Source organism: Bipolaris victoriae (assembly GCF_000527765.1).
Source record: "Bipolaris victoriae FI3 unplaced genomic scaffold scaffold_16, whole genome shotgun sequence".
Lineage (NCBI taxonomy): Eukaryota > Fungi > Ascomycota > Dothideomycetes > Pleosporales > Pleosporaceae > Bipolaris > Bipolaris victoriae.
This window is the reverse complement of record NW_014575376.1, coordinates 83,354-102,349: the sequence shown is the minus strand read 5'-3', so window position 1 is coordinate 102,349 and position 18,996 is coordinate 83,354. Positions and strand designations below refer to the sequence as shown.

The 18,996-nt window shown below is 51.5% G+C and overlaps 5 protein-coding genes across 5 annotated transcripts; 2 read left to right on the top strand and 3 right to left on the bottom strand.

Annotated features, from left to right (window-relative positions):
• Positions 1–364: 364 nt before the first annotated feature.
• Positions 365–2,234, top strand: COCVIDRAFT_35047 (hypothetical protein; the record flags this gene model as incomplete). Its single annotated transcript, XM_014704279.1, has 2 exons — positions 365–515; positions 568–2,234. The coding sequence occupies 2 exons, from the start codon at positions 365–367 to the stop codon at positions 2,232–2,234; spliced, it is 1,818 nt and encodes a 605-aa protein (XP_014559765.1).
• Positions 2,235–2,428: 194 nt separating this feature from the next.
• On the bottom strand, positions 2,429–3,322 carry COCVIDRAFT_23959 (hypothetical protein; the record flags this gene model as incomplete). Its single annotated transcript, XM_014704239.1, has 1 exon — positions 2,429–3,322. The coding sequence occupies one exon, from the start codon at positions 3,320–3,322 to the stop codon at positions 2,429–2,431; it is 894 nt and encodes a 297-aa protein (XP_014559725.1).
• Positions 3,323–3,634: 312 nt separating this feature from the next.
• On the bottom strand, positions 3,635–4,310 carry COCVIDRAFT_35045 (hypothetical protein; the record flags this gene model as incomplete). The annotated part of the gene is made up of 3 exons (XM_014704278.1): positions 3,635–3,667; positions 3,735–4,012; positions 4,154–4,310. 3 exons carry the CDS (start codon positions 4,308–4,310, stop codon positions 3,635–3,637), a joined length of 468 nt encoding a protein of 155 aa, XP_014559764.1.
• Positions 4,311–5,263: 953 nt separating this feature from the next.
• COCVIDRAFT_90781 (hypothetical protein) lies at positions 5,264–5,959 on the top strand (the record flags this gene model as incomplete). The annotated part of the gene is made up of 1 exon (XM_014704277.1): positions 5,264–5,959. The coding sequence occupies one exon, from the start codon at positions 5,264–5,266 to the stop codon at positions 5,957–5,959; it is 696 nt and encodes a 231-aa protein (XP_014559763.1).
• An 853-nt stretch (positions 5,960–6,812) lies between these two features.
• On the bottom strand, positions 6,813–18,429 carry COCVIDRAFT_90874 (hypothetical protein; the record flags this gene model as incomplete). The annotated part of the gene is made up of 4 exons (XM_014704276.1): positions 6,813–7,502; positions 7,560–18,080; positions 18,131–18,288; positions 18,375–18,429. The coding sequence occupies 4 exons, from the start codon at positions 18,427–18,429 to the stop codon at positions 6,813–6,815; spliced, it is 11,424 nt and encodes a 3,807-aa protein (XP_014559762.1).
• Positions 18,430–18,996: the final 567 nt, after the last annotated feature.

Sequence of the window (18,996 nt, the reverse complement as noted above, 5' to 3'; positions counted from 1 at the left end):
TGCAACGCTGCACCAGCACGTGGCCATGGTGGACTGCATACTTTACAGCTGTACATACTTATATACATGCGCTTGCCTACGTGTAGCAGACGTGGACAACGACCATCTGAAACACACACACGACCAAACAACGCTGGCCTGGGTGGGGACTATGGTCGGTTTAACGTCAAGGCGCCCGCATGCAGCCCGTTGGAGTTTAGCTGCGACACGCATACATGCTGAGGTCACTACCGACATTTCTAATCACCACTCCCTTATCCTCCAGTCCTCGGACTCCCAACCCGTCCTTCCCTCTCTCATCCTCATTGCCCCCTCCCTTTGGTAGACCATTACAAAGCCCGCCTGGCTGCGCTGCTTATCTACCATGGCACCCTACACTTCCGACCCAAGTTCTTTTCCAGACCCAGTCAGTCTCGCCCACTTGCTATCACGCAGCACAAAGGCCCGTGAGGCCTCGACCGTCAAGCAATTCTACAAATACTTTCAGATTCCCGGCATTGCCCAATTAGCTGGAGGTACATACTAATCTATGCTACAATACTTGTTACAATTGCTCACAACTGTCAGGTCTACCTGATGATCACTACTTCCCATATGACACACTCGAGGCCAAGGTCGCCCGCCCCGACCGATGGCAGCCAACTCCAAACAAACCCCTCGACCCCCCGCCTGAGGACCCTCCGTCCCCGCAGCAAAATAGATTCTGGGCCTTTTCGCGCAAGAAGGCCAAGCAGCTACCTGCCTCGCGTCTGGTTGTACCAAAAGACTCCAACGTGCAGGACCCTCTGCGCATGATTGACCTCAAGTCGGCGCTGCAATACGGCCAGGCCCAGGGATATCCCCCTCTGTACTATTTCATTCGCCAGTTCACTCGCGAAAACCTGCACCCCTTTGTTCCATACAAGGACGGGCCTGAGATTCTCTTGACCTGTGGTTCTACCGATGGCTTCTCAAAGACATTGACCGCCCTCAGCAACGAGTGGTCCGCAGAGCATGACCCCGTCGAAGAGCGACCCGGTCTTCTGTGCGAAACCTACTGCTACATGAATGCTATCCAGACCGCCAAGCCACGGGGCTTCAACATTGCACCTGTTGCCATTGACAACGAGGGCATGATGGTGTCCGGTCCGGGCGGTCTACAAGACGTCCTAGAAAACTGGGACTTCTCAAAGGGTCGTCGGCCGCACATCATGTACACCGTCACCATTGGCCAGAATCCCACATCTGGCACCCTCTCAGTCCAGCGACGCATCGAAATCTATGCCCTCTGCGTAAAGTACGACATTGTCATCGTTGAAGACGACCCATATTGGTACCTGCAGTACCCCTCTTCACTGCCCACTGGAGCCGCCCCCGTCGAGCCCCAAAAGTCATCAGGTTTTGAGTTTTTGGATAGCCTGATCCCCTCATATCTCAGCATCGACTACCAGGGTCGCGTGGTGCGCCTCGACACATTTTCCAAGACTGTCGCTCCAGGGTGCCGTCTTGGTTGGATCACTGCACAGCCCGCCCTTATCGAGCGGCTCGTGCGTATCACCGAGACCTCAACCCAGCAACCGTCTGGTTTCGTGCAAGCCATGGTTGCAGAATTGCTCATGGGCCCACAATCGTCCAGAGACCCTGGAAAAGGAGGCGCAGCAGACGGAAGCGGCTGGAAAGTCGAAGGCTGGGTGCGCTGGCTCGAGGGTCTGCGCGGCAACTACGAGCGCCGCATGCAGAAAATGTGTGACTCGCTCGATTCGGGCAAGGAGCTTGTCAAGGCCGGACGCCGCAAGAGTCTTGCTGACATTACTGGCCAAGAGGATGACTGGACCGTTGTCGAGAAGAGGCCTTTGTACACATTCGTCCGTCCACTCGGCGGCATGTTCGTATGGGTCCGCTTCGACTTTTCATCGCACCCTCTCGCCAGAGAAGTCCCGCGTTCCCGCCTCTCGAGGGCCCTCTGGGTCTTTTGGACAACTAAGCCTTATCTCTGTCTTGTGGCTCCTGGTAGCATGTTTGCCGCAAACGAGCAGATTCGCCAAAAGGATAGCTTTAACTGCTTCAGGTTGTGCTTTGCTGCTTGTCCTGCTGAAGATGTGGAAAACATCAGCACAAGATTTGTTGATGGCGCACAAGACTTTTGGAGAATCAAGACAAAGGCTAAGATTGATAAGCTACTTGAAGACGAGGAGGCGGCGATGGCGGGAGGAGACAACGTCGCCGGCATGTCCGTCTTGACCGGCATGTGCTAATTCTTTTCTTTTCATTTTTCCTTCCACCATATTGAACACGGGGGATTTAGGAGATATCATATACACGGCGTTTTTTTCTCTCTTCACTTTCTGACGATATAACGAAATATAACAGAATCTTGATCTAGTTTACCCTCTCTTTTCCCAGAACACACTCAGAAGTCAACGTCTCCTCCACCGTGAAACCCCCCCAGCTACATCAAAACCCTCGCAAACGCCTCCCCCACCCCCCGCCCAACCAACCACTCCTCCAACCCCCCCATATCCCCCCTCATCCCCCTCTCCCCCCTCCTCTCCCCCACTTGATCCGTAATCTCGCTCATACCCTCAAACACCCTCCCTTTAACCCCAACCTCCCTCCACCGCTCACTCACCTTCTTCTGATACGCCGGGATATCGCCCCAACTCTCCGTCTTGATAAACCGCATATACGCGTCGATATCGCCAGATGCGCCTTCGACACAGAGCAAACCGGGTTTCCCGGCAAAGAGGAAGCCGGTGAGCGAGTAGCGGGGCGCGTGCGTGGTTAGGTCGAGGCGCTTGGAGCGTGTGGAGATGGAGGGGAAGAGGAACCAGGCTCGTACTAACGGTTCTGGTGATGATGTTGGGGGGGAAGGGGAGGAGGGGGTAGGCGAGGAAAGGTACGAGGAGGCTTTTTCGAGGATGATGTCGAGGGTGTCGAGGAGGGAGGAGGGGTTTGGCAGTGATGCTGTCAAATGCATTGTTTGCGCTTTGCTGAGCCAGGTTGGTTGTTGCACGCGGACTTTGACTGCAGGCGGGTCTGTAGGCGGAATGTCCTGGTAGGTAAATGGGATGGTGAGGTGTAAGCGCAGGGTTTGCGGTGTGCTGCTTGATGGGGCTGTTTCCGGAGGCGAAATGGAAAGGTCCAAAGTAGCGGAAATGCTTGGGCTGGATTTTATGGCTTCTTGGCTTTTTTCTCCGTCGCTGTCGTCACGGAGCAGGGCGAGGGTCGAGTGCGCGGTGTCAGAGAGGGTGAGGTCGTCTGGGTACATTGCGAGGAGGAGGTCGATTTGGCCGATTTGCAGGTCTAGTAGGTCTTGCGGGAGGAGGTGCCATGACGAATCCATTGTTTTTTTTTTGGTAATTCAGATTTACGGGGTGTAAATTTCAAGGTAAACTAGTAGTACTTATGTGACTAAAATTATATCTAGTTTGGTAAGGATGTCTAGAGGTATATTCACAAACTGGCTAATTGAGCGAAGTCGGCGCTACGAACACACACAACACTGGAGCCACTAAGTTTTTTTCGGCCACTAGCCCCACAAGCGTATCATCTCGGCATTGCAATTGCTCGAAAGCCCATTTACGTTTCGGTACAATTCCTAGAATCACTATTACATTTTTTTTATTCGGCTATGTACAACGGGTTTGATTTGCTCTTACAGCTTGCTGCTCTCTGGAGCTGGCGTTGCCTATATTTTCAAGTCAGCTTTTTTCCGCAGATTTCTGTTTAACTTGGATAAAGGGCAGATGACGTACCTCCCACATATCAATGAGCACAGTATTTGGCTTGCCCACCCGTAGTACAGCAATGGCGGCGACATCGTTCAACCACGCGACGGTGTTGTTTCTGCTCGTCTCGAACTTGCCCCTCAGCATGTTGGGTGTGCTGTCCAGGTTGTCTTTTGGCGGCAGACCCTCGGTCTGAATGTAAATAATCTCGCCGGCGTCTGTCTGGAGCACATAACGCGTATCCGGTCGTGTCTTTCCACTGTTGTCCACCAAAAGCCAGTCGGCGCCGATATTCAGGATTTTGCCTGTATGTGAGATTAGACCTGTAGCATCGTGTGACGTCATTCTCTGCGAAAGGGGGGAGCGTCCAGGAGTCAAGCCATTTTGACAACCCCCTTTTCTTCCCACCGACTTTTATAATGAAGACGACATCTTGAACTACTTACCAGACAGTCTTGGTCCCTTGAAGGTGCCTCCGATGATGGGGATAATCGAGCGTGTTTGTCCATAAGGAATATTTTCAACATTGATTGGGGGAGAGAGCAAAGCCTCCATTCGGTAGAGCAGAGTCAATTGCGGCGGTACAGCTTCGTCTTGTGCCATGGCGAACTGTGCAAGCGTGGCGATGGCAGTAGCAAGAGGGTATAGAAAACGCATGATGAATGAGCAGTGTTGCCGAGATATATACCTAGATTATGGAATTACTAGCAGAAGCGTAGGTGAAACAGGAACAAGTCATGGGCATGTAGCTAAGGTTTTATACATCCACAAAGTACCATGCAGCTACTTGGTTCCTGGTGCCGTGATCAAGATCCGAGGATAATGCCTATAGGGTTAGTGTCTTTGAACCCCGCAATCGGCAGGTAATTTACCCCAGTTTTGATAAACTCCAGCATTCCCGGCAGATGAGGATATACGCGCTCTAGTCGCGCTAAGTACATTCTACCAGGTTATCCCGTCGGTCCTACTTGGCGCTAGCAACCGTTGCATGGCGGTGAGCAGGGTGCTAAATGTTAATCACATTTCTGGGGATTTGGAATCGAACATTGAATGATATGTAAATATACGTGTAGAGTGCCAACGACGTGCATGCGTAGAGCGTCATCAGGTACCTCTCTACCTTTACACGTTCTCCCCAAACGCCCATATCAACCACATCAGTAGACATGGCCGTTTGCCATCACCAATCCACCATGGCACTCCCAGACTTCAAAAAAGAGATGCTTTCACCTTACCTGCTGGGCGAAATGCCCAAGAGACACATACTATACCCATATGACTATCACAGCTAACCCAACATGCCCTACAACCTCCCCCCAAACCCCTTCCAAACCCTCAAAAAACTAACCCACCACGGCGACGGCGGCGCCCACAACCAAGGCATCTACCTAACCAAGCACCTCCCCACGGCCAAAGTCTACATCGAAAAGCGCCTCCTCCCCTCCCACGCTGCGAAACGCGAAATCCGCGCTATGCACCTCTGCAACCCACACCCACACCTCGTCTCCATCTTCACCTCCATCTATTCCCCTTCCACCTCTCTAATCTCAATCTACATGCAACACTGCGAGCTCGGTAGCCTCGACACTTTGATCTTACGCTTCAACGCACACAACAGCCGCTTACACGACGAAGGCTTCGTCTTCCGCGTCTTCTGGCACCTATCCCTCGCACTATGCTATCTAAGCACAGGAGCCGATTACGCCGCTACACGAGACGGCGCTTTTCGGGGTAAGGCTGCGGTGAAGAAGCAAGGTTGGGATTCCATGCTACATGGCGATATCAAGCCTGGTAACGTCTTCTTAACGCGCGATGGTAGCGCGTATAGAGGTGCGGATGCGCATAGTACGCTTTATCCGTGCGTTGTGCTGGGCGATTTTGGATGCGTGCGAGCGCCGCCGGATAGCTGTTCACGCTATCCGCGATTGCTGGGGCGCGGGGATCCGCGGTTTGAGGCGCCGGAGCGGGAGGGCAGTGTGTGGAGTGATGTCTACAGTGTGGGACTCGTGTTGCATTGTCTTGCGCGTATGGCGCAGGTTCCCGATGAGGTTTTAGTACGGGATAGGCCGCTGGGGAGGCGGTATACGGGATGTAGACATCTGGTGCAGATGGTGCGGAAGTGTCTGGCGCGGACCCCCGAGGAGAGGCCTTCGCCGCTGGAGCTGCCCAAGTTGGTGTTTGAGGGTTATCGTGTGTGGAGGCAGGCGAGGGGGTGCGATGGTGTTGCTTTGCCTAAATGGGCTTTTGGCTAAATGCAGTGTTTAGCAAAATACTCGTAGGATTCATTTATCTAGACATGATAGTGGAGCTGTTATTCAGCACGAGTTGCATATACCCTTTCTTCGTTCAATGCGACAAGAAACATGGGCTCGGGGACATCCGAGCTGCCGACTTTCGAACCTCGATACGGGTATCTTAGATCACAGACGCTAATCTGAGTTACCCACACCGATCGATAAGATTGCGTAGATGCTCGTAAACGGCAGGTGCTCGCGGAGTAACAGTAGTTAGGTTGCCTGGTGCTAGTGAAATGAGCCGGGTCGGGCCGAATGAAAAGTTGCTACACAGAGTTCGTATCCATATGCCGGCAAGTTTGCTTGCGTAGTACAGACGGGAGAGATGGCGAGAAGTGAGCAAAGTGCAGAGTGGCATAGGTACTTCCACTGATATGGAAGAGTAAACCTATCTGAAGAGAGTCGTGGGAACCCATCAAGACAGCTAGCATTGGGAAAGAATCTTACAAAGGGTACTCGTATACACACAAATCCTGACTATAATTTACATTCAATCCATCTTACAGGTCTAACAGAATTCCTGAATACTGAACAGGTTGATTGCTTCCAAAATAGTACAAAAACACAAAACAATGAACACAGTGGATAGGTCATCGAAAGCACCATCGACAAACGTGTTTTTCCTCAAATCCCTTCCAAAGCGCCATGCCAAAACCAAAAATACACATACGATATCTCTCCAATCCGTCCGATAATGACAACAAAACGCCAACGCTAAAAAAAAAAACATCCCCATCACCACTTGATCAAACAAACTTGACCAAAAAGAAACCAATCCTCCAACACCTATACACCCATATCTCTAAGTCTCCTACAAGTATGCCATCCAGAGCGGATCGCACTGGCTCAACTTGGCCGGGTGTACCGCTACAGCAACGAGATCAACCACAGTCTGGTTTGCCGGCAGATTAGCTCCAGTGGGCAGGCTACCAATAGCACTAGCCCTCTTGACCACTAAATCGCTGTTGTTCTGGACACTCTCCCTAAGGACCTCTGGTGTCAACTGATTAGCCTTGTGTTGGCTGGTGAACCAGTGGTTCATTTCATCGCGCATAAAGATGCTGAGTTGCATTTCCAGCTCGCCCTCGGGTTCGATCAAGCATCGAGCCACAGTCATGACGCTGGGAGCAAAGATGCCTTCGAGATTGAGCGGGCCCATGATTGTTTGCAAGTTGGGCGTCAGACGGAAAGGTACAGGCTCCGAGTTGTGTAGAATGGGCTTGCCGACAGCCATGCTGGGAATCAATTCAGATCCCCAGATGCGGCCGCTGGCACGGGATACGCTGATCTTCTGTGGGAAGCGCGTGTTCATGTGCATAACGTACGTCATAAACGTGAGAGCGGCAAGCTGGTAGCTGAATGTGCGACGGAATAACCAGAAGTCGTCAAAGGTGGGGAACGTGGCGCGGAAGTAGTCCTGGATGACTGTTGGAGGTACATATTTCTCTTGAACAGCAGCAAAGGTTTCGAGGCGGATACTGTTGGCGTGTTCCAGGTTTTTCTGTTCGGTTTGTATTAGTTCTTGTTCACCAACCAATGTGTTACGTCCAACACTTACAGGCTGGAGAGCTCTCAGTTTCTCGATACTAAAGAGTATGGGCTCGTCCTTATTGATGCCATTCTTACGGCAGTAATCCTCGTAGATACCCTGCATGTTGATGTACGACGCATCATCTTGCACCATGCGCACACTGGGTGTGATTGGAATCATAAGCGGAAGGTGGAACTGCAAGTTCCTCCTGCGGCTCTCCTTGCGCTTCGCCAAGATACCGTTGAAGATGCGGAACAGCTGGACAATGCGCTCTTCACGCCTTGAGCTCCTAGCAGCAGGGAATTGGATAGCAAAAGGATGAATGCTTCCATCATGGCCACGAATCCTGAGACGGCGATGACAGATGCCAATGCCGCGCACCAGTTCCACGTCGGGAAGGAAGCGTTCGATGCGCACAAAGTCGGAGTTCTTGTCTCGGTGCTGCAGATATTGTCCAGGTACCTCGACATCGTCAAACTTGAGGAAACGGAACTCGCTGAGTTGGTGTGTATATTGCTCAAGCGGCACCGTGAGCTTCCTTCGGTCGAGCCTCTCTTCAAAGCGATTCCGCCAGGTCCGCAACTTCTGAATGTATTCGTACATTGTCGGCTTGTTGGTAACAAAGTCCTTCTCGAAAGCCTTGCGAATGTGTGGTGGCAGAACAGACTCAGCGAAACGCGTGATGTTAGCTTCGGTCGATGCTGGTAGTTTGATCTCGCGTGCGTAGAGATTTGGCTGGCGGCCCACATAAGACAGCCCGTCGTTTAGCAGAGCTACGATCAGTCGGTAAGCATCTTCGTCAGGGGGGCACTTGAAGTTCTTCTGGATTTGGTCGAGCATTGTCTCCATGGATAGCGCGAGTAGTGGGAAAGCCGTCTTAAGGATAGCACTGATCTCTTCGACATGGTCCCATGGCTTCTTTGGTGCTGGAGGAGCATCGGCAGGGGCGGGTGCGTTGCCGGCCTTTGGACTGCCTTGCGCTGCACCTTCTGTCTTGACTGTACCGTTGGCCGTTCCGTTGGCTGCAGGCTTGGTATCAGTGCCTGCGGCCGCTGCCTGGTTACCAGATTCGGGTGAAGCTTGTTTCGTTGCTGGTGAAGCCTGCGCCTGTTGCTGCTTCGCCTTCGCCGCCTTTTCCTTTGCTTCCTTCTGCTCATGCGTCTTCTTGAGTACAGCCATATCTTCTCGTGTCGTGCGGAGATGGCAGTACAGTGCCTGTGGATATGTCTTTGCCAGTTTTCCAAGAATGGATCTCGCAATAGGAGCTTCCTGTCGCGACAGACTGTTCAACAACTGCGGAATGTAAGTAATCCAGTACCACGCTGGCGTATCACCCTTGAACTCTTCAAACTTCTCCGCCAATTTGCGCTCCGGGTTGTCTAAGCTGAGTAACCACAGAACACGTCCAAGCAGTTTCCTGGACTTGGCGTTCTTGAATTGGCTGGCAGCTTCCAAGTAGCAGCTGAGCGCTGCCTCTGCCCTCTCCAGGTTCTGTGGCTCCTCCTTGAACAGCATGTCGTTGTAACGTCCCCACTCAGCCCATGCCTTTGGCAGCTTAATGTCAAAGTACAACGCAGTGCCAAACGCTTCACCAGCTTCGTTCTTCTGGCCCAACTTAGCCAGGAACATACCCTTGAGAGTGTAGAATTCTGCCTTCTGATTCGGACCAAAGTAGTTCAAATTGGTGTTATTAATCACATCTAGGCCACTATTGAGATCGGCCTTGATCTGGTAGTGACACTTTGCCTGTTCACGGAGCTTCAAGAAGGCCTCTTGAATTTCAATGTTGGGAAGAGTGTAGATTCGTCCAAGCTGGTTGATGCACACTTCGGGCAAGTTGTGTTTGCGTGCCACATGTGCAAAGCGATTGATGATCCATGCAGTCTCGTGGTAGCCTCGGTATGCGAACGAGTTGCCGCTGGCGTTGTTCTGGTTTGGAGGCAGCAGATTCAAGTAAACACCGTTAATGAGCTGGAAGATATGCTGGCGCCAAGTGACGAGATCCTGCCATGCGTTGATGTCATCCCAGAAGTTCGGCAGGCGATCGCGCCAGGTGCTGAGGAGCAACTTGAGCTCCTGCGATTTGACATCCAGGTTTACTTGAGTAGTCTGAGCAAGACTCTGACAAATGACACTAGCATCATGCAACTCAACAAGTTGCTGGAAATGCTGCAAGAGCGGGATGTGTGCCTGGGTGATGCGTCGTGGAAGCTGGTGCCATTTCCTAATGGAGAGCTGGATGGACTCATCACAAAGTCGATGGAACTCTGGTTGCGACTCTTGCTTGTTGTGGAGCTTGAGCAATGACATGAAGGTCTGGAAGAAGACTCTTCGCGGTGTTGGTGCATCGCTAACAGCTTTGATAGTCGCATCGAGCTGTTCGCGGGTTTCGGCATTCTGCCAGGCATCAAAGACGCGCCAGGTTGACTCCAGGTAGAGATCGTTAAAGTTCTCATGCTTAGCAAAGTCACTCAGAATCTCCCATTGTTGCAATTTCTGTGCGCAGATGACCCAGTGATCTTCCCAGAGCATATACTCGCCGGTACTGAAGGGAAGAACAGATGTGCGGGCTTTGATTTGTGCAGCCTCGTACATTTGCTGGGCCTTGTCCCAAATGCCACACTGCTCGTACGATAAAGCAGCATTGCTTTCAATGAATTGGCAACGTCGACGCCATGTCCCGTAGAACAGGTCGTCTTCTTGTAGGCCGCTGTAAATCTCCAACAGAGCATCCAGGTTGCTCTCACGCAGTTTTTCGACGTCAACGACGGGGGAAATGGCAGATTCTTCCATGTACACTGCAGCAGTGTACCAGGCGTTGTACGTCTGGGCCAGATACTTCATGATGTGAGGCGGGAACTTGACCCGTGGGCGGGAATGCACGATAGCATCGAGCATGGTTGCAACACAGTTGGGTCGTTTATCGAGTTGGCGGGAGTGGTAGTCCTTCGTGAGCAAAGCTGCCATGCCCTTTTCAAGGTCGCTCTGATCGTCTTTTGTAAGTGCAGTCCAGGCTAGTGGGAAGAAAGCCACCCAAATGTCGTGTGCCAGGTTACTGTCAGTGTGCTGCAAATGACCGAGCGGTTCGAAAATGTCCTTGACCTTGACATCAGCAAGCTGGTTGCAGAAGCGGCGATGGCTGATGATAAGGTTCTCCAGCTCGTCATCGACCATGACATCTCCAATCCTGGAGTCTCGAGCATAAGTTCCAAACAACGTGCTAGGTTGCATAAGGCGGAAGTCTTCTGAATGAAGCTGCGCTGGAGTGCTCATCTCGACTGAGCCAAACATCAAATGAATGACCTGACTGAGCCAATAGCTGTCAGAAAGGGTATCCCAGTTTTGAGAAGCCAGGACGTAGCTGAGGCGACTGGCCGCAGTACGGCTCAAGCTCTTGTCAAAGATGGCCATGTATCTGTTTCGCATCTCGACATCTTGCGCACGGGTGCCGATCAAGAAGGCGTGCTCCATGCGTACAGTCAGCTCGCTCCTCGTAATCTTGGGGTCCTCGTAGATGCGAATAACGAGATCCAAGAAGCGAGTCAACAGCGAGGTGTCAGCCCGATGTTCGAACAGCAGCATCTTGCTGAGTACTGCAGTCTTCTCTTTAAGAGTCGGTACAGGCTCAGTGGAGCGGAAGATCCATTCTTCGACAAGATCCAGTACCTTCATACAGACCGAGTTGGTTTGCGATCGCTCGACCAGTGATGCAAGGACACTGAGATATGGCCTTCGGTTCTCACCGAGTTCGTTCATCCGGGCAGCCAAGATGTCAACAGTCTTAAGTACCAGGTCTGTTTGAATCTCAATCTCGCGAGGATCCGTGGGAGGATTGGCTCCTTCAGGGCGCATAGCAGGTGGCACAGGTTGTCCGGGAACTCCGCTGTTGCCGGCGAGATGATCCTTGGCCATCTTGCCTTGGAATGCCTTCATGACTTGCGGAATGTGTTGATCAATCTCCTCGGGTCGCTTCTGGCACAAGGTCCAGAGGATGTTGATCGCGCTGACATAAGAGCTATTGGAGAGTGCCTCAGTAGCGATGGTACCGAGGAAGTTGACGAACTCGGTAGAAGGCGACTCCTCAATATTTCCTTCATCGTCAGTAACGGGTTCAGGCATCACCTCTAGAATGCGCTTGAGAATAGGCTTCAGTTTCATAGCACCATCCTCAGATTCGTCCGTTGCATGTAGGCTGGCTTGGACATCGGGGTTCTCGGATCGAATGGGCTTGTCGAGGATCTTCTGAAATTGCGGGATGCGCTGCAAAACCCAGTCATCAGGCTTAACATTGACGATGACCTTGACAATCTGAAGCGTGTTGATCATACGAGTATTGAAAACCTCAGCCTTGTCTTCCTGCTTCATCTCAGTGAGAAGAATCTCCTCGATTTTCTTGGTAAGCATAAGATCGAGATCGAGATCGTTCCATAGTCGTGGTGAAAGCAAGTCGTGCAGAAGCTGCACAGCCTTCCTGCAGATCTCAGCAGGTTGCGCAGTATTGGGGGCGGCGGCAGTGGCTTCCTTGGGCTTCGGCGAAGCAACGGGGAAGCGCTCTGGCAAGTATGCAATGAACTGGATAAGATACTTGATCAACATCATCCGAATTGGAGCACCTGCAACAAAGCCCTTCGGCGCGGAACTTGGAACCACGGCTGATCCGTCAGCACGCCTCTTAAGAGCCTGCGGCGACTCCGACTGTCGATCCGATGAGCCGCCACTCTCACTTGCTGTACGTTCTTCCCAAGTCCTGATCAGGCGGATCAAATTCAATGCAAGTTTCTTTGCATCAGCCGAGGGATTCGGAGGTTGCGCGATTTTGGATAGTGCTGTGATGATGATTGGCGAAAGATGCTCTCTTCCTTCGTAGAAGAGATCTGGGTGTCGGACCAAGAAATTGAAGATGCTCATCAACTGCTGTAGATTAGAACTCTCTTCTGAGAGAATCTTGCGAGGGAACTGAATCCAGCGAGGCATCTTAGAGTCTGACCCAGGCAGCACTGGCATCCGCTTCTTCAAGACAGGAGCCATGAGTTCAAGCGCTTGCATCACGAGTGAACGACCTTCATTCTGATGTGCCTTGAGCAGGGCTTGATAGACTTGCACAGCAATCTTAACAGGTGTATCGAAAGCGGCAATGAAAAAGGCGATGAGCACGTAGGCAGCGTACTTGTTGATGATGTCTTCAAGCTTGATGTAGTTCCAAGCGAACTTGATGACATCTTTACGGGCTTCTTGGATCATACCAGGGTAGTGTTTCAGGAGCAGGGTGGTAAGTTGGAGAAGCTCCATGCGCGAATGATCTACACCAAGCTGCGCGGTGTCTTCTGAAAGCTCGAGTGTCGATTGTGGCTTCCAAAGCCGGCTATGGATGGTTTCGGTCATGGCCTTGTCCATGAACTTGGTACCCTTGGCTTTCGGGTCAAACAAGGCTTCCCAGTTGCGCTTTACGTCCATGGCAAAGATGGGATTGACAATGTGCCGGAAGATGAAAGTCTTCGTCTTTTGTGACGAATTGCGTGACGTGTACAGGTCAATGCACTTGTTCACGATTGTCTTCCAGTAATCCACAGAGTCGCTGGAAATGATACGCTCGTAGATAAAGTCAAACAGCCGTGGAGAAGCCTTGAATTCCTCGGATGTGACAGCGTCGACAAGTTCAAAGAAGAAATCCAGACTGCTCGGCTCATGCTTGAGGTACGTGGTAAAGATGATCATGATCTGGTCGCCAGCCTGTTCAGTCGCCAAACGCAGTTCCGCGTCGAGGGTGTTTGCCCTGAGCTTCTTTTCCAACGATCGAGCTGCTTCGAAAAGTCCTTTGCGTAGCTCTGCGTCTGAAACAAGCCACTTGCTAGTCTCTTCGCATTGACACAGAGCATAGGCAATGTGAATACCATTGAGCTGAGCTTGGCATTTCTCCTTATCAGTACCCTCTGGGTTGATGGCACTCAAGAAACCTGGAATATCTTCTGTGACCTGCTTGCGGAGGGCCTCGCTTGCCGGATTTTGGAGCAGCTGGGCAAAGAAGCGTCCTTGGGTGTGATCCTTCAGATTGGGGGCAAAATGGTCCCAGGCTTCCTTCGGGTACATGCACAGGTACTTGATCAGAGGTTCTCTGAATGGACTGTAATGCGTTCTCCTAAGTGCACTCTCCAACTCGATGACCTTTTCGATGATCTGCTTCAAGAATGTAGCAGCCGCCGGTGGCAACAGATGGAAGATGTTGAAGATGCCAGTCACAATCTTCATCTTGGAATTTTGCTCAATCATGGTGAATGAGATCTTCTGAAGACTGTTTTGATCGGCGATGCTCTTGAGATGGTCAAGAAGACGAGTTCCAATCTCCACCTTGAAGTAGTTTGTGAGCAGCTTCAGCAAACGGGCAAGGCCATCAAGGTTTTCGACAGAAAGCTTTCGTGGATCCTGAAGATTGACCAAAATGGGTCGAAGTCCGCTTTGAAGCACATCTTTGGGTAGCTTGTTGGTCGCTGAGATGACACCCGAAAGTCCAATGTTGGCTGCCTCAATGACCTCAGGGGACTTTGAATAGAGACACTTGAAGAAGACAGCGATGATGCGGAGGAACGTCTGGTTTGGTGGGGTAGTACTGAACTCGGGGAAACTCTGCGCAGTGGAGAGAAGTCGAATACAGGCTACCCGCAGATTGATAATGTGGTCGGCGTTCCTTTGCTCAAAGGGCTTGCTCGCAAGATGTTCGTCTTCGGCGTCTGCTAGTGCGAGGGATTCCATAAGCAACCTTGTCAATTGCTCATTGAACTCGAGAATGTTGTTCTTGAGCTTCAGACAGAAGGTGATGGCATCGATGTAGGCAATCTGAATACTGAAGGGCAACGCTCGGAGTGGCTTTGTCCAAATAGGCAGAATGAGCCTGTCTTTGACGGGTGTGATGAGATCGCTCACGCTCAGTTCAGTGACATCGGACAGCACTTGGAAAGCCTTCTGTGTCGCGTCACGCACATTTTTGTTCATGTGCGACAGGTCACCCACGAGCTGCTGACAAAGCCTCAGCGTAATGTTGTTGCCCTTATCAAAGTCTTCCTTCTTGATCTTCTTGTGGCATCGCCGGATGAGATCTTGGATAAGTCCTTCTGCTTGAATGCGCGTTTTCGAGTCCAGATCGATGGGCATGTCCTTCATGACAAAGTTCAAAGCCCGGACAAGTTCGAAATGGCGAGGCACCAACCAAGTCTGAGGAAGACCTAGCTGCTTGATCATGATCTCAATACCACGAGTTCCGCCAGACTTCATGAACCAGTCATCCGCATGGCAGTTGTGACAGAAAGTGCTGGAAAGCTCAGTGAAGAAGACAAACTTGTCGAGAGAGCCGTCATTTCCAAAAATGGCTTTTGTGGCATCGCGCATGGTTATGATGACTTGTTCCGCAGCGTCGCGCACAGCAGCGTGCTCTGAAGCTAGAGATTCGCCAATGGCTTCCGAAATAACGTCAGTTTCGATCACGACGGGTCCCTCGCCCGAATGGACATCAAACGGCTTTGTCTTGTGTTTGAGCGTTGCGAACTGGGTTCCAAGTTCCAGGAGTGTGAAATGCTTCGCCAAGTTATTCACCAGAGCCTCAGCATCAGACTTCAACTCAGGTATGGACACAGCAAAGATGCAAGCCTTCAGCAACTTCTTCAAAGTCTCCTGCTCCACGCTCTTCTTGGTGATTGACTTCTCACGCTCCGACGCAGTGAGCATGTCGTAACCGGCATCGAACTTCTTGGCACACAAGTCGTTGGCTTGCAGGCGGACCAGCTGTGCAAAGTCCTCAGGCAAGCTGTCGAAGCCGACCAGCAGCTTTGTGTGGGCTGTGATGAGGCGGAGGGCCTGCTGCTTGTGGAATGTATCTGACTTCTTGGCTGCGGGTGTCTTGGGGACCTCGTAGAGCTTTGCGATTGCGGTGTCAATTCCGATTGCCGCAGGAAACGCTCGGTCTTTGGTTGATCCAATGAGACGTATGTCGATAGAGGACTGATCGTCCGAGTACGGCTTGAAGTTGAGTTCTGGTGGCCCTGTGATGAATTTGCGGTTGCGACCACCGAGTTTACCAAGGATGCGCATTGTCGTATGGGCATGGAAGTGGCTATATGGATTCGGCTTGAGATGCTCCCATAGAGCAGCCATCAATTCATCTATCACGGGTGCCATGATGGGATCCAGATAGTCAGCGGTGAGGTTATCCACGCAAAGCTCCAGAGTACGAAGTCCTTGACCGACAAGATCAGATCCAGCTCGCAAAGCAACGACCAGCGGTCTCATCAGGTAGCTAAGATGCGGTAGAAGGTTGCTCAACCTCGCAGGTACGGTAAGAGAAAGCTCAACGAACAAGTCTCTTTCTGCAGGCTTGCGCGCCGTCAACAAAAGGTTGTTGAGAACATCCAGCAACATCTCTAGAAGAGGAAGAATCTCCTTGTATAGGTGCTCGAACCTACCACCGCCAATGCTCCTAAAGAGCGACCTGAGCAGGAGAAAATAGTTCATGGGCTCCTCAGCAGTCGTTGATAGCTGAATGGACTTCGTAATGATCTTGCTGACGTGCGGCAAGAGGACTTGCTCGTTTTGAGCGGAAAAGAGTGTAACTGCCATAAAGGACAACTTGAAGAGGCGAAGCATAATGGATGACTTCTTGACATCTGCAGTGCCAACCTCTTCAATCCGATCCATGAGGAACTGTAGCAACATGCCCGAGAAACTGGGGGATGTGGCCTCGGAAGCAAGAAGAAACTGTGGAACATGGAGTAATGCCGGGTGATCGAACATCATATCGTACAAATGGGGTATCTCGGATGAAAACACTTCGTGGAATGTGGCTGGGTCAATGTGGTGGAAAACTGTCGCAAACGTCTCCAGTAGATCCTTCTCTTCTTTGCCGCTCGACATCATATGCTGGTTGCCCATGAAATCTCCTGGTGACATGCCTTGAGTCTCGGGCGCCTTGTCGGTGCCATAATAACGGAACACCTTCGCACCTTCGCGGAAAAGCTTAATGAGAACCTCGACCTCTTCAGCATTGTAACCAAAGGAAACTTCATGCCAATTGGCCGATGCATTTGCTGGATCAATCTCTTCTTTGATCTTGGCCGGATTGCACGCTCGCAACTGGTAAAAGAGATTTTTGAGTCCGTGCAACAGGTTCTTGAACAAGAACTTGTTGTCAGCAATTGGGTCAGAACTCCGGTCCCGGGGATTCGATGTCTTGATGGGTGTCGCGTTGAAAATGTCAATCTCATCCCAGTCTGGAGGACTGTCCTGAACGGCCATGTGATTTTCGTCAGTCGCATCAATTGATGGTTGGCTGTATTGTGCCGAGAGTTTAACAGCGTTGTGATACTGACGGTTCATAGCCGCAAACTTGTCCCCAATGGCATTGAGAATCATGATCAAGAAGTACCGAGCATCTTCCTTGGGCTCCAACTTTGCGATGCACTCTGCCATGTTCAGTAGCAGTTTCGCACTCATAGTCTGAAAACTGGTCCCCGGAAAGCTGTCGTGCAGGTTCTTTGTGTACACTTCGACTGTGCGGCGAATCTGTTCTTTGGAAAGCGAATCTCGCAAATGGTGAATGAGATCTGCAAGCATACTATATGCAAGCGGGCGCATGGTTTCATACACGGTAAGTCCGTCTCCAATTAGGGTCCTCTCATCCAGTAGCTCGTCAATCTTTTTCAGAAAGATTTTGCGAAAGTTGAAGTTGATGATATGCCGTATAGCTACCAGTAGCTCCTTCCGCGCACCCGACTTTTCTCGTGGGCAGTCCTTGAGTAGGCGCACAACGATATCCGGTAATGTTGGTAAGAAATCATTCAGCTGATTTGCGTAGACTCTAAGGAGATAAGCCAAGAAGCTCATGGTCTTAACTTGAGCGGTGATGAAATCGCCAAAAGCAGCTCGATTCCGAATCTCCTTGCTGACGCCAGTAAAAATCTTGCCCTGGGCCTTGGCCTCTTCATGCGCCTTCTCTTGCGGCTTCGCTTGGAGCAAAAGCACATTTTTGATAAGCGGAACGAAGAGTTTTACATTCTTGTTCACGCAGTTCCGGTAGGCCTGGAATAGTGATACCACAATGATCGGGCACTCTGCGAGAACCTTGAACGACTGCATTCCCTTGAGCAGCATGCGCGTCTGCTGGTGCTCCGAGCCAAGATCGCCTGCGGAGCTGGAACTCAGCGTAGTTGCTGGCGAATTGGGACGAGGAGATTGCGAAAACTGGTGATTGTTCGGGGTCGAGGGGACGCCTGACGAGGTTGACGCAGGCGCACTTGTATCGAATGTGTCGTGCACGGCTTGCTCCATTGTCTCAAACATTTCTTGGATCAGGTCGAGGAAAGGCTGAACGCGGTCCGCGAGGGCTTTGGTTTGGTGGCGCTGGAAATCCATAATGGTCTTCATGCACAAAACCGCATTGTCCTCATTTTCCAACTTAACCAGACTCATGAGTTTATCCACAATCTTTGCCGCATGCGGTTCGATCGCCTCGGTCGGGTTCATGGGCAGGCGGTGCAGGATTTCGAGGATGCAGTTTCGTATCCGCTGTTTCTGAGTCAGAAGGCTGCCTTTATTGCTGCGGGTTTTGCGCTCACCTGTTCGGGCGATGTGGATATGAATACTGGATTGCCATCGAGTATCTTGAGGAACACGGGAACTAGGTGGTTCAGGAATGCGCTGTATTGCGGTCCTTGGCAGTAGCTCTCGATGTTGTCCCGGATTTCAATGGCCTGGGTGCCCTTTGCTCTCAGATCTGTGTCATAGTCAGCCTCTGTTCAAGTTTCTCAATATGCGCGACCGCGTGCGATCGTGGCCGTCAGATCTGAATTGTTTCGTTACCAGAGTTAGGGTCGTCCAGTTTGGAGGCCATAGCCTCGAAGTTGTGAGATGCCATGGCGAGAATGTTTGCAGCCCACAGCTGCTGCTCCCCTTGTGTGGAGGCCTCTCAGAATGCGCCGTACAGTGTCGTATTTACTCTGTGGGTTGCGCGGCCGGTGTGGCAGAAGGCAGGCGCATTTGCTCTGGTAACGGCGCAGTCGTGTGCAGGAACAGCGGCAGGTGGTTGCAATGGGGAATATTAAAATGTGAAAAAGAAGGGATGGGCTAGATGGCCCGGTTGGTCATTAAAATCGTTATGAGAAAACGAGGACTGGTGGTGGGGTGGGAAGGCGCGTCCAGCAGGTGCTGGTTGAGGTCGCGTCTTGAGCTCTGCAGAGCACTCAACTGACGACTGGTCGCAGAGGTGGGAATGCCCTGGACTCTGAACCGGCAAGTTCCGTGACTGCCTGCCGCTGATTGGGCTGCTTTGCCCCTGCGTCTGTGCGAGTTGGGCTTAGCGCCATCGGCGTTTACAAATCCCCGGTCTGTGGCATTGAGCCTATCGTGTCCGCCGGCAAGTGTGTTGATGATTGCAACCCTGACTAGAGATATTTTGTGTGTTCGAACGAGGATATATGATATT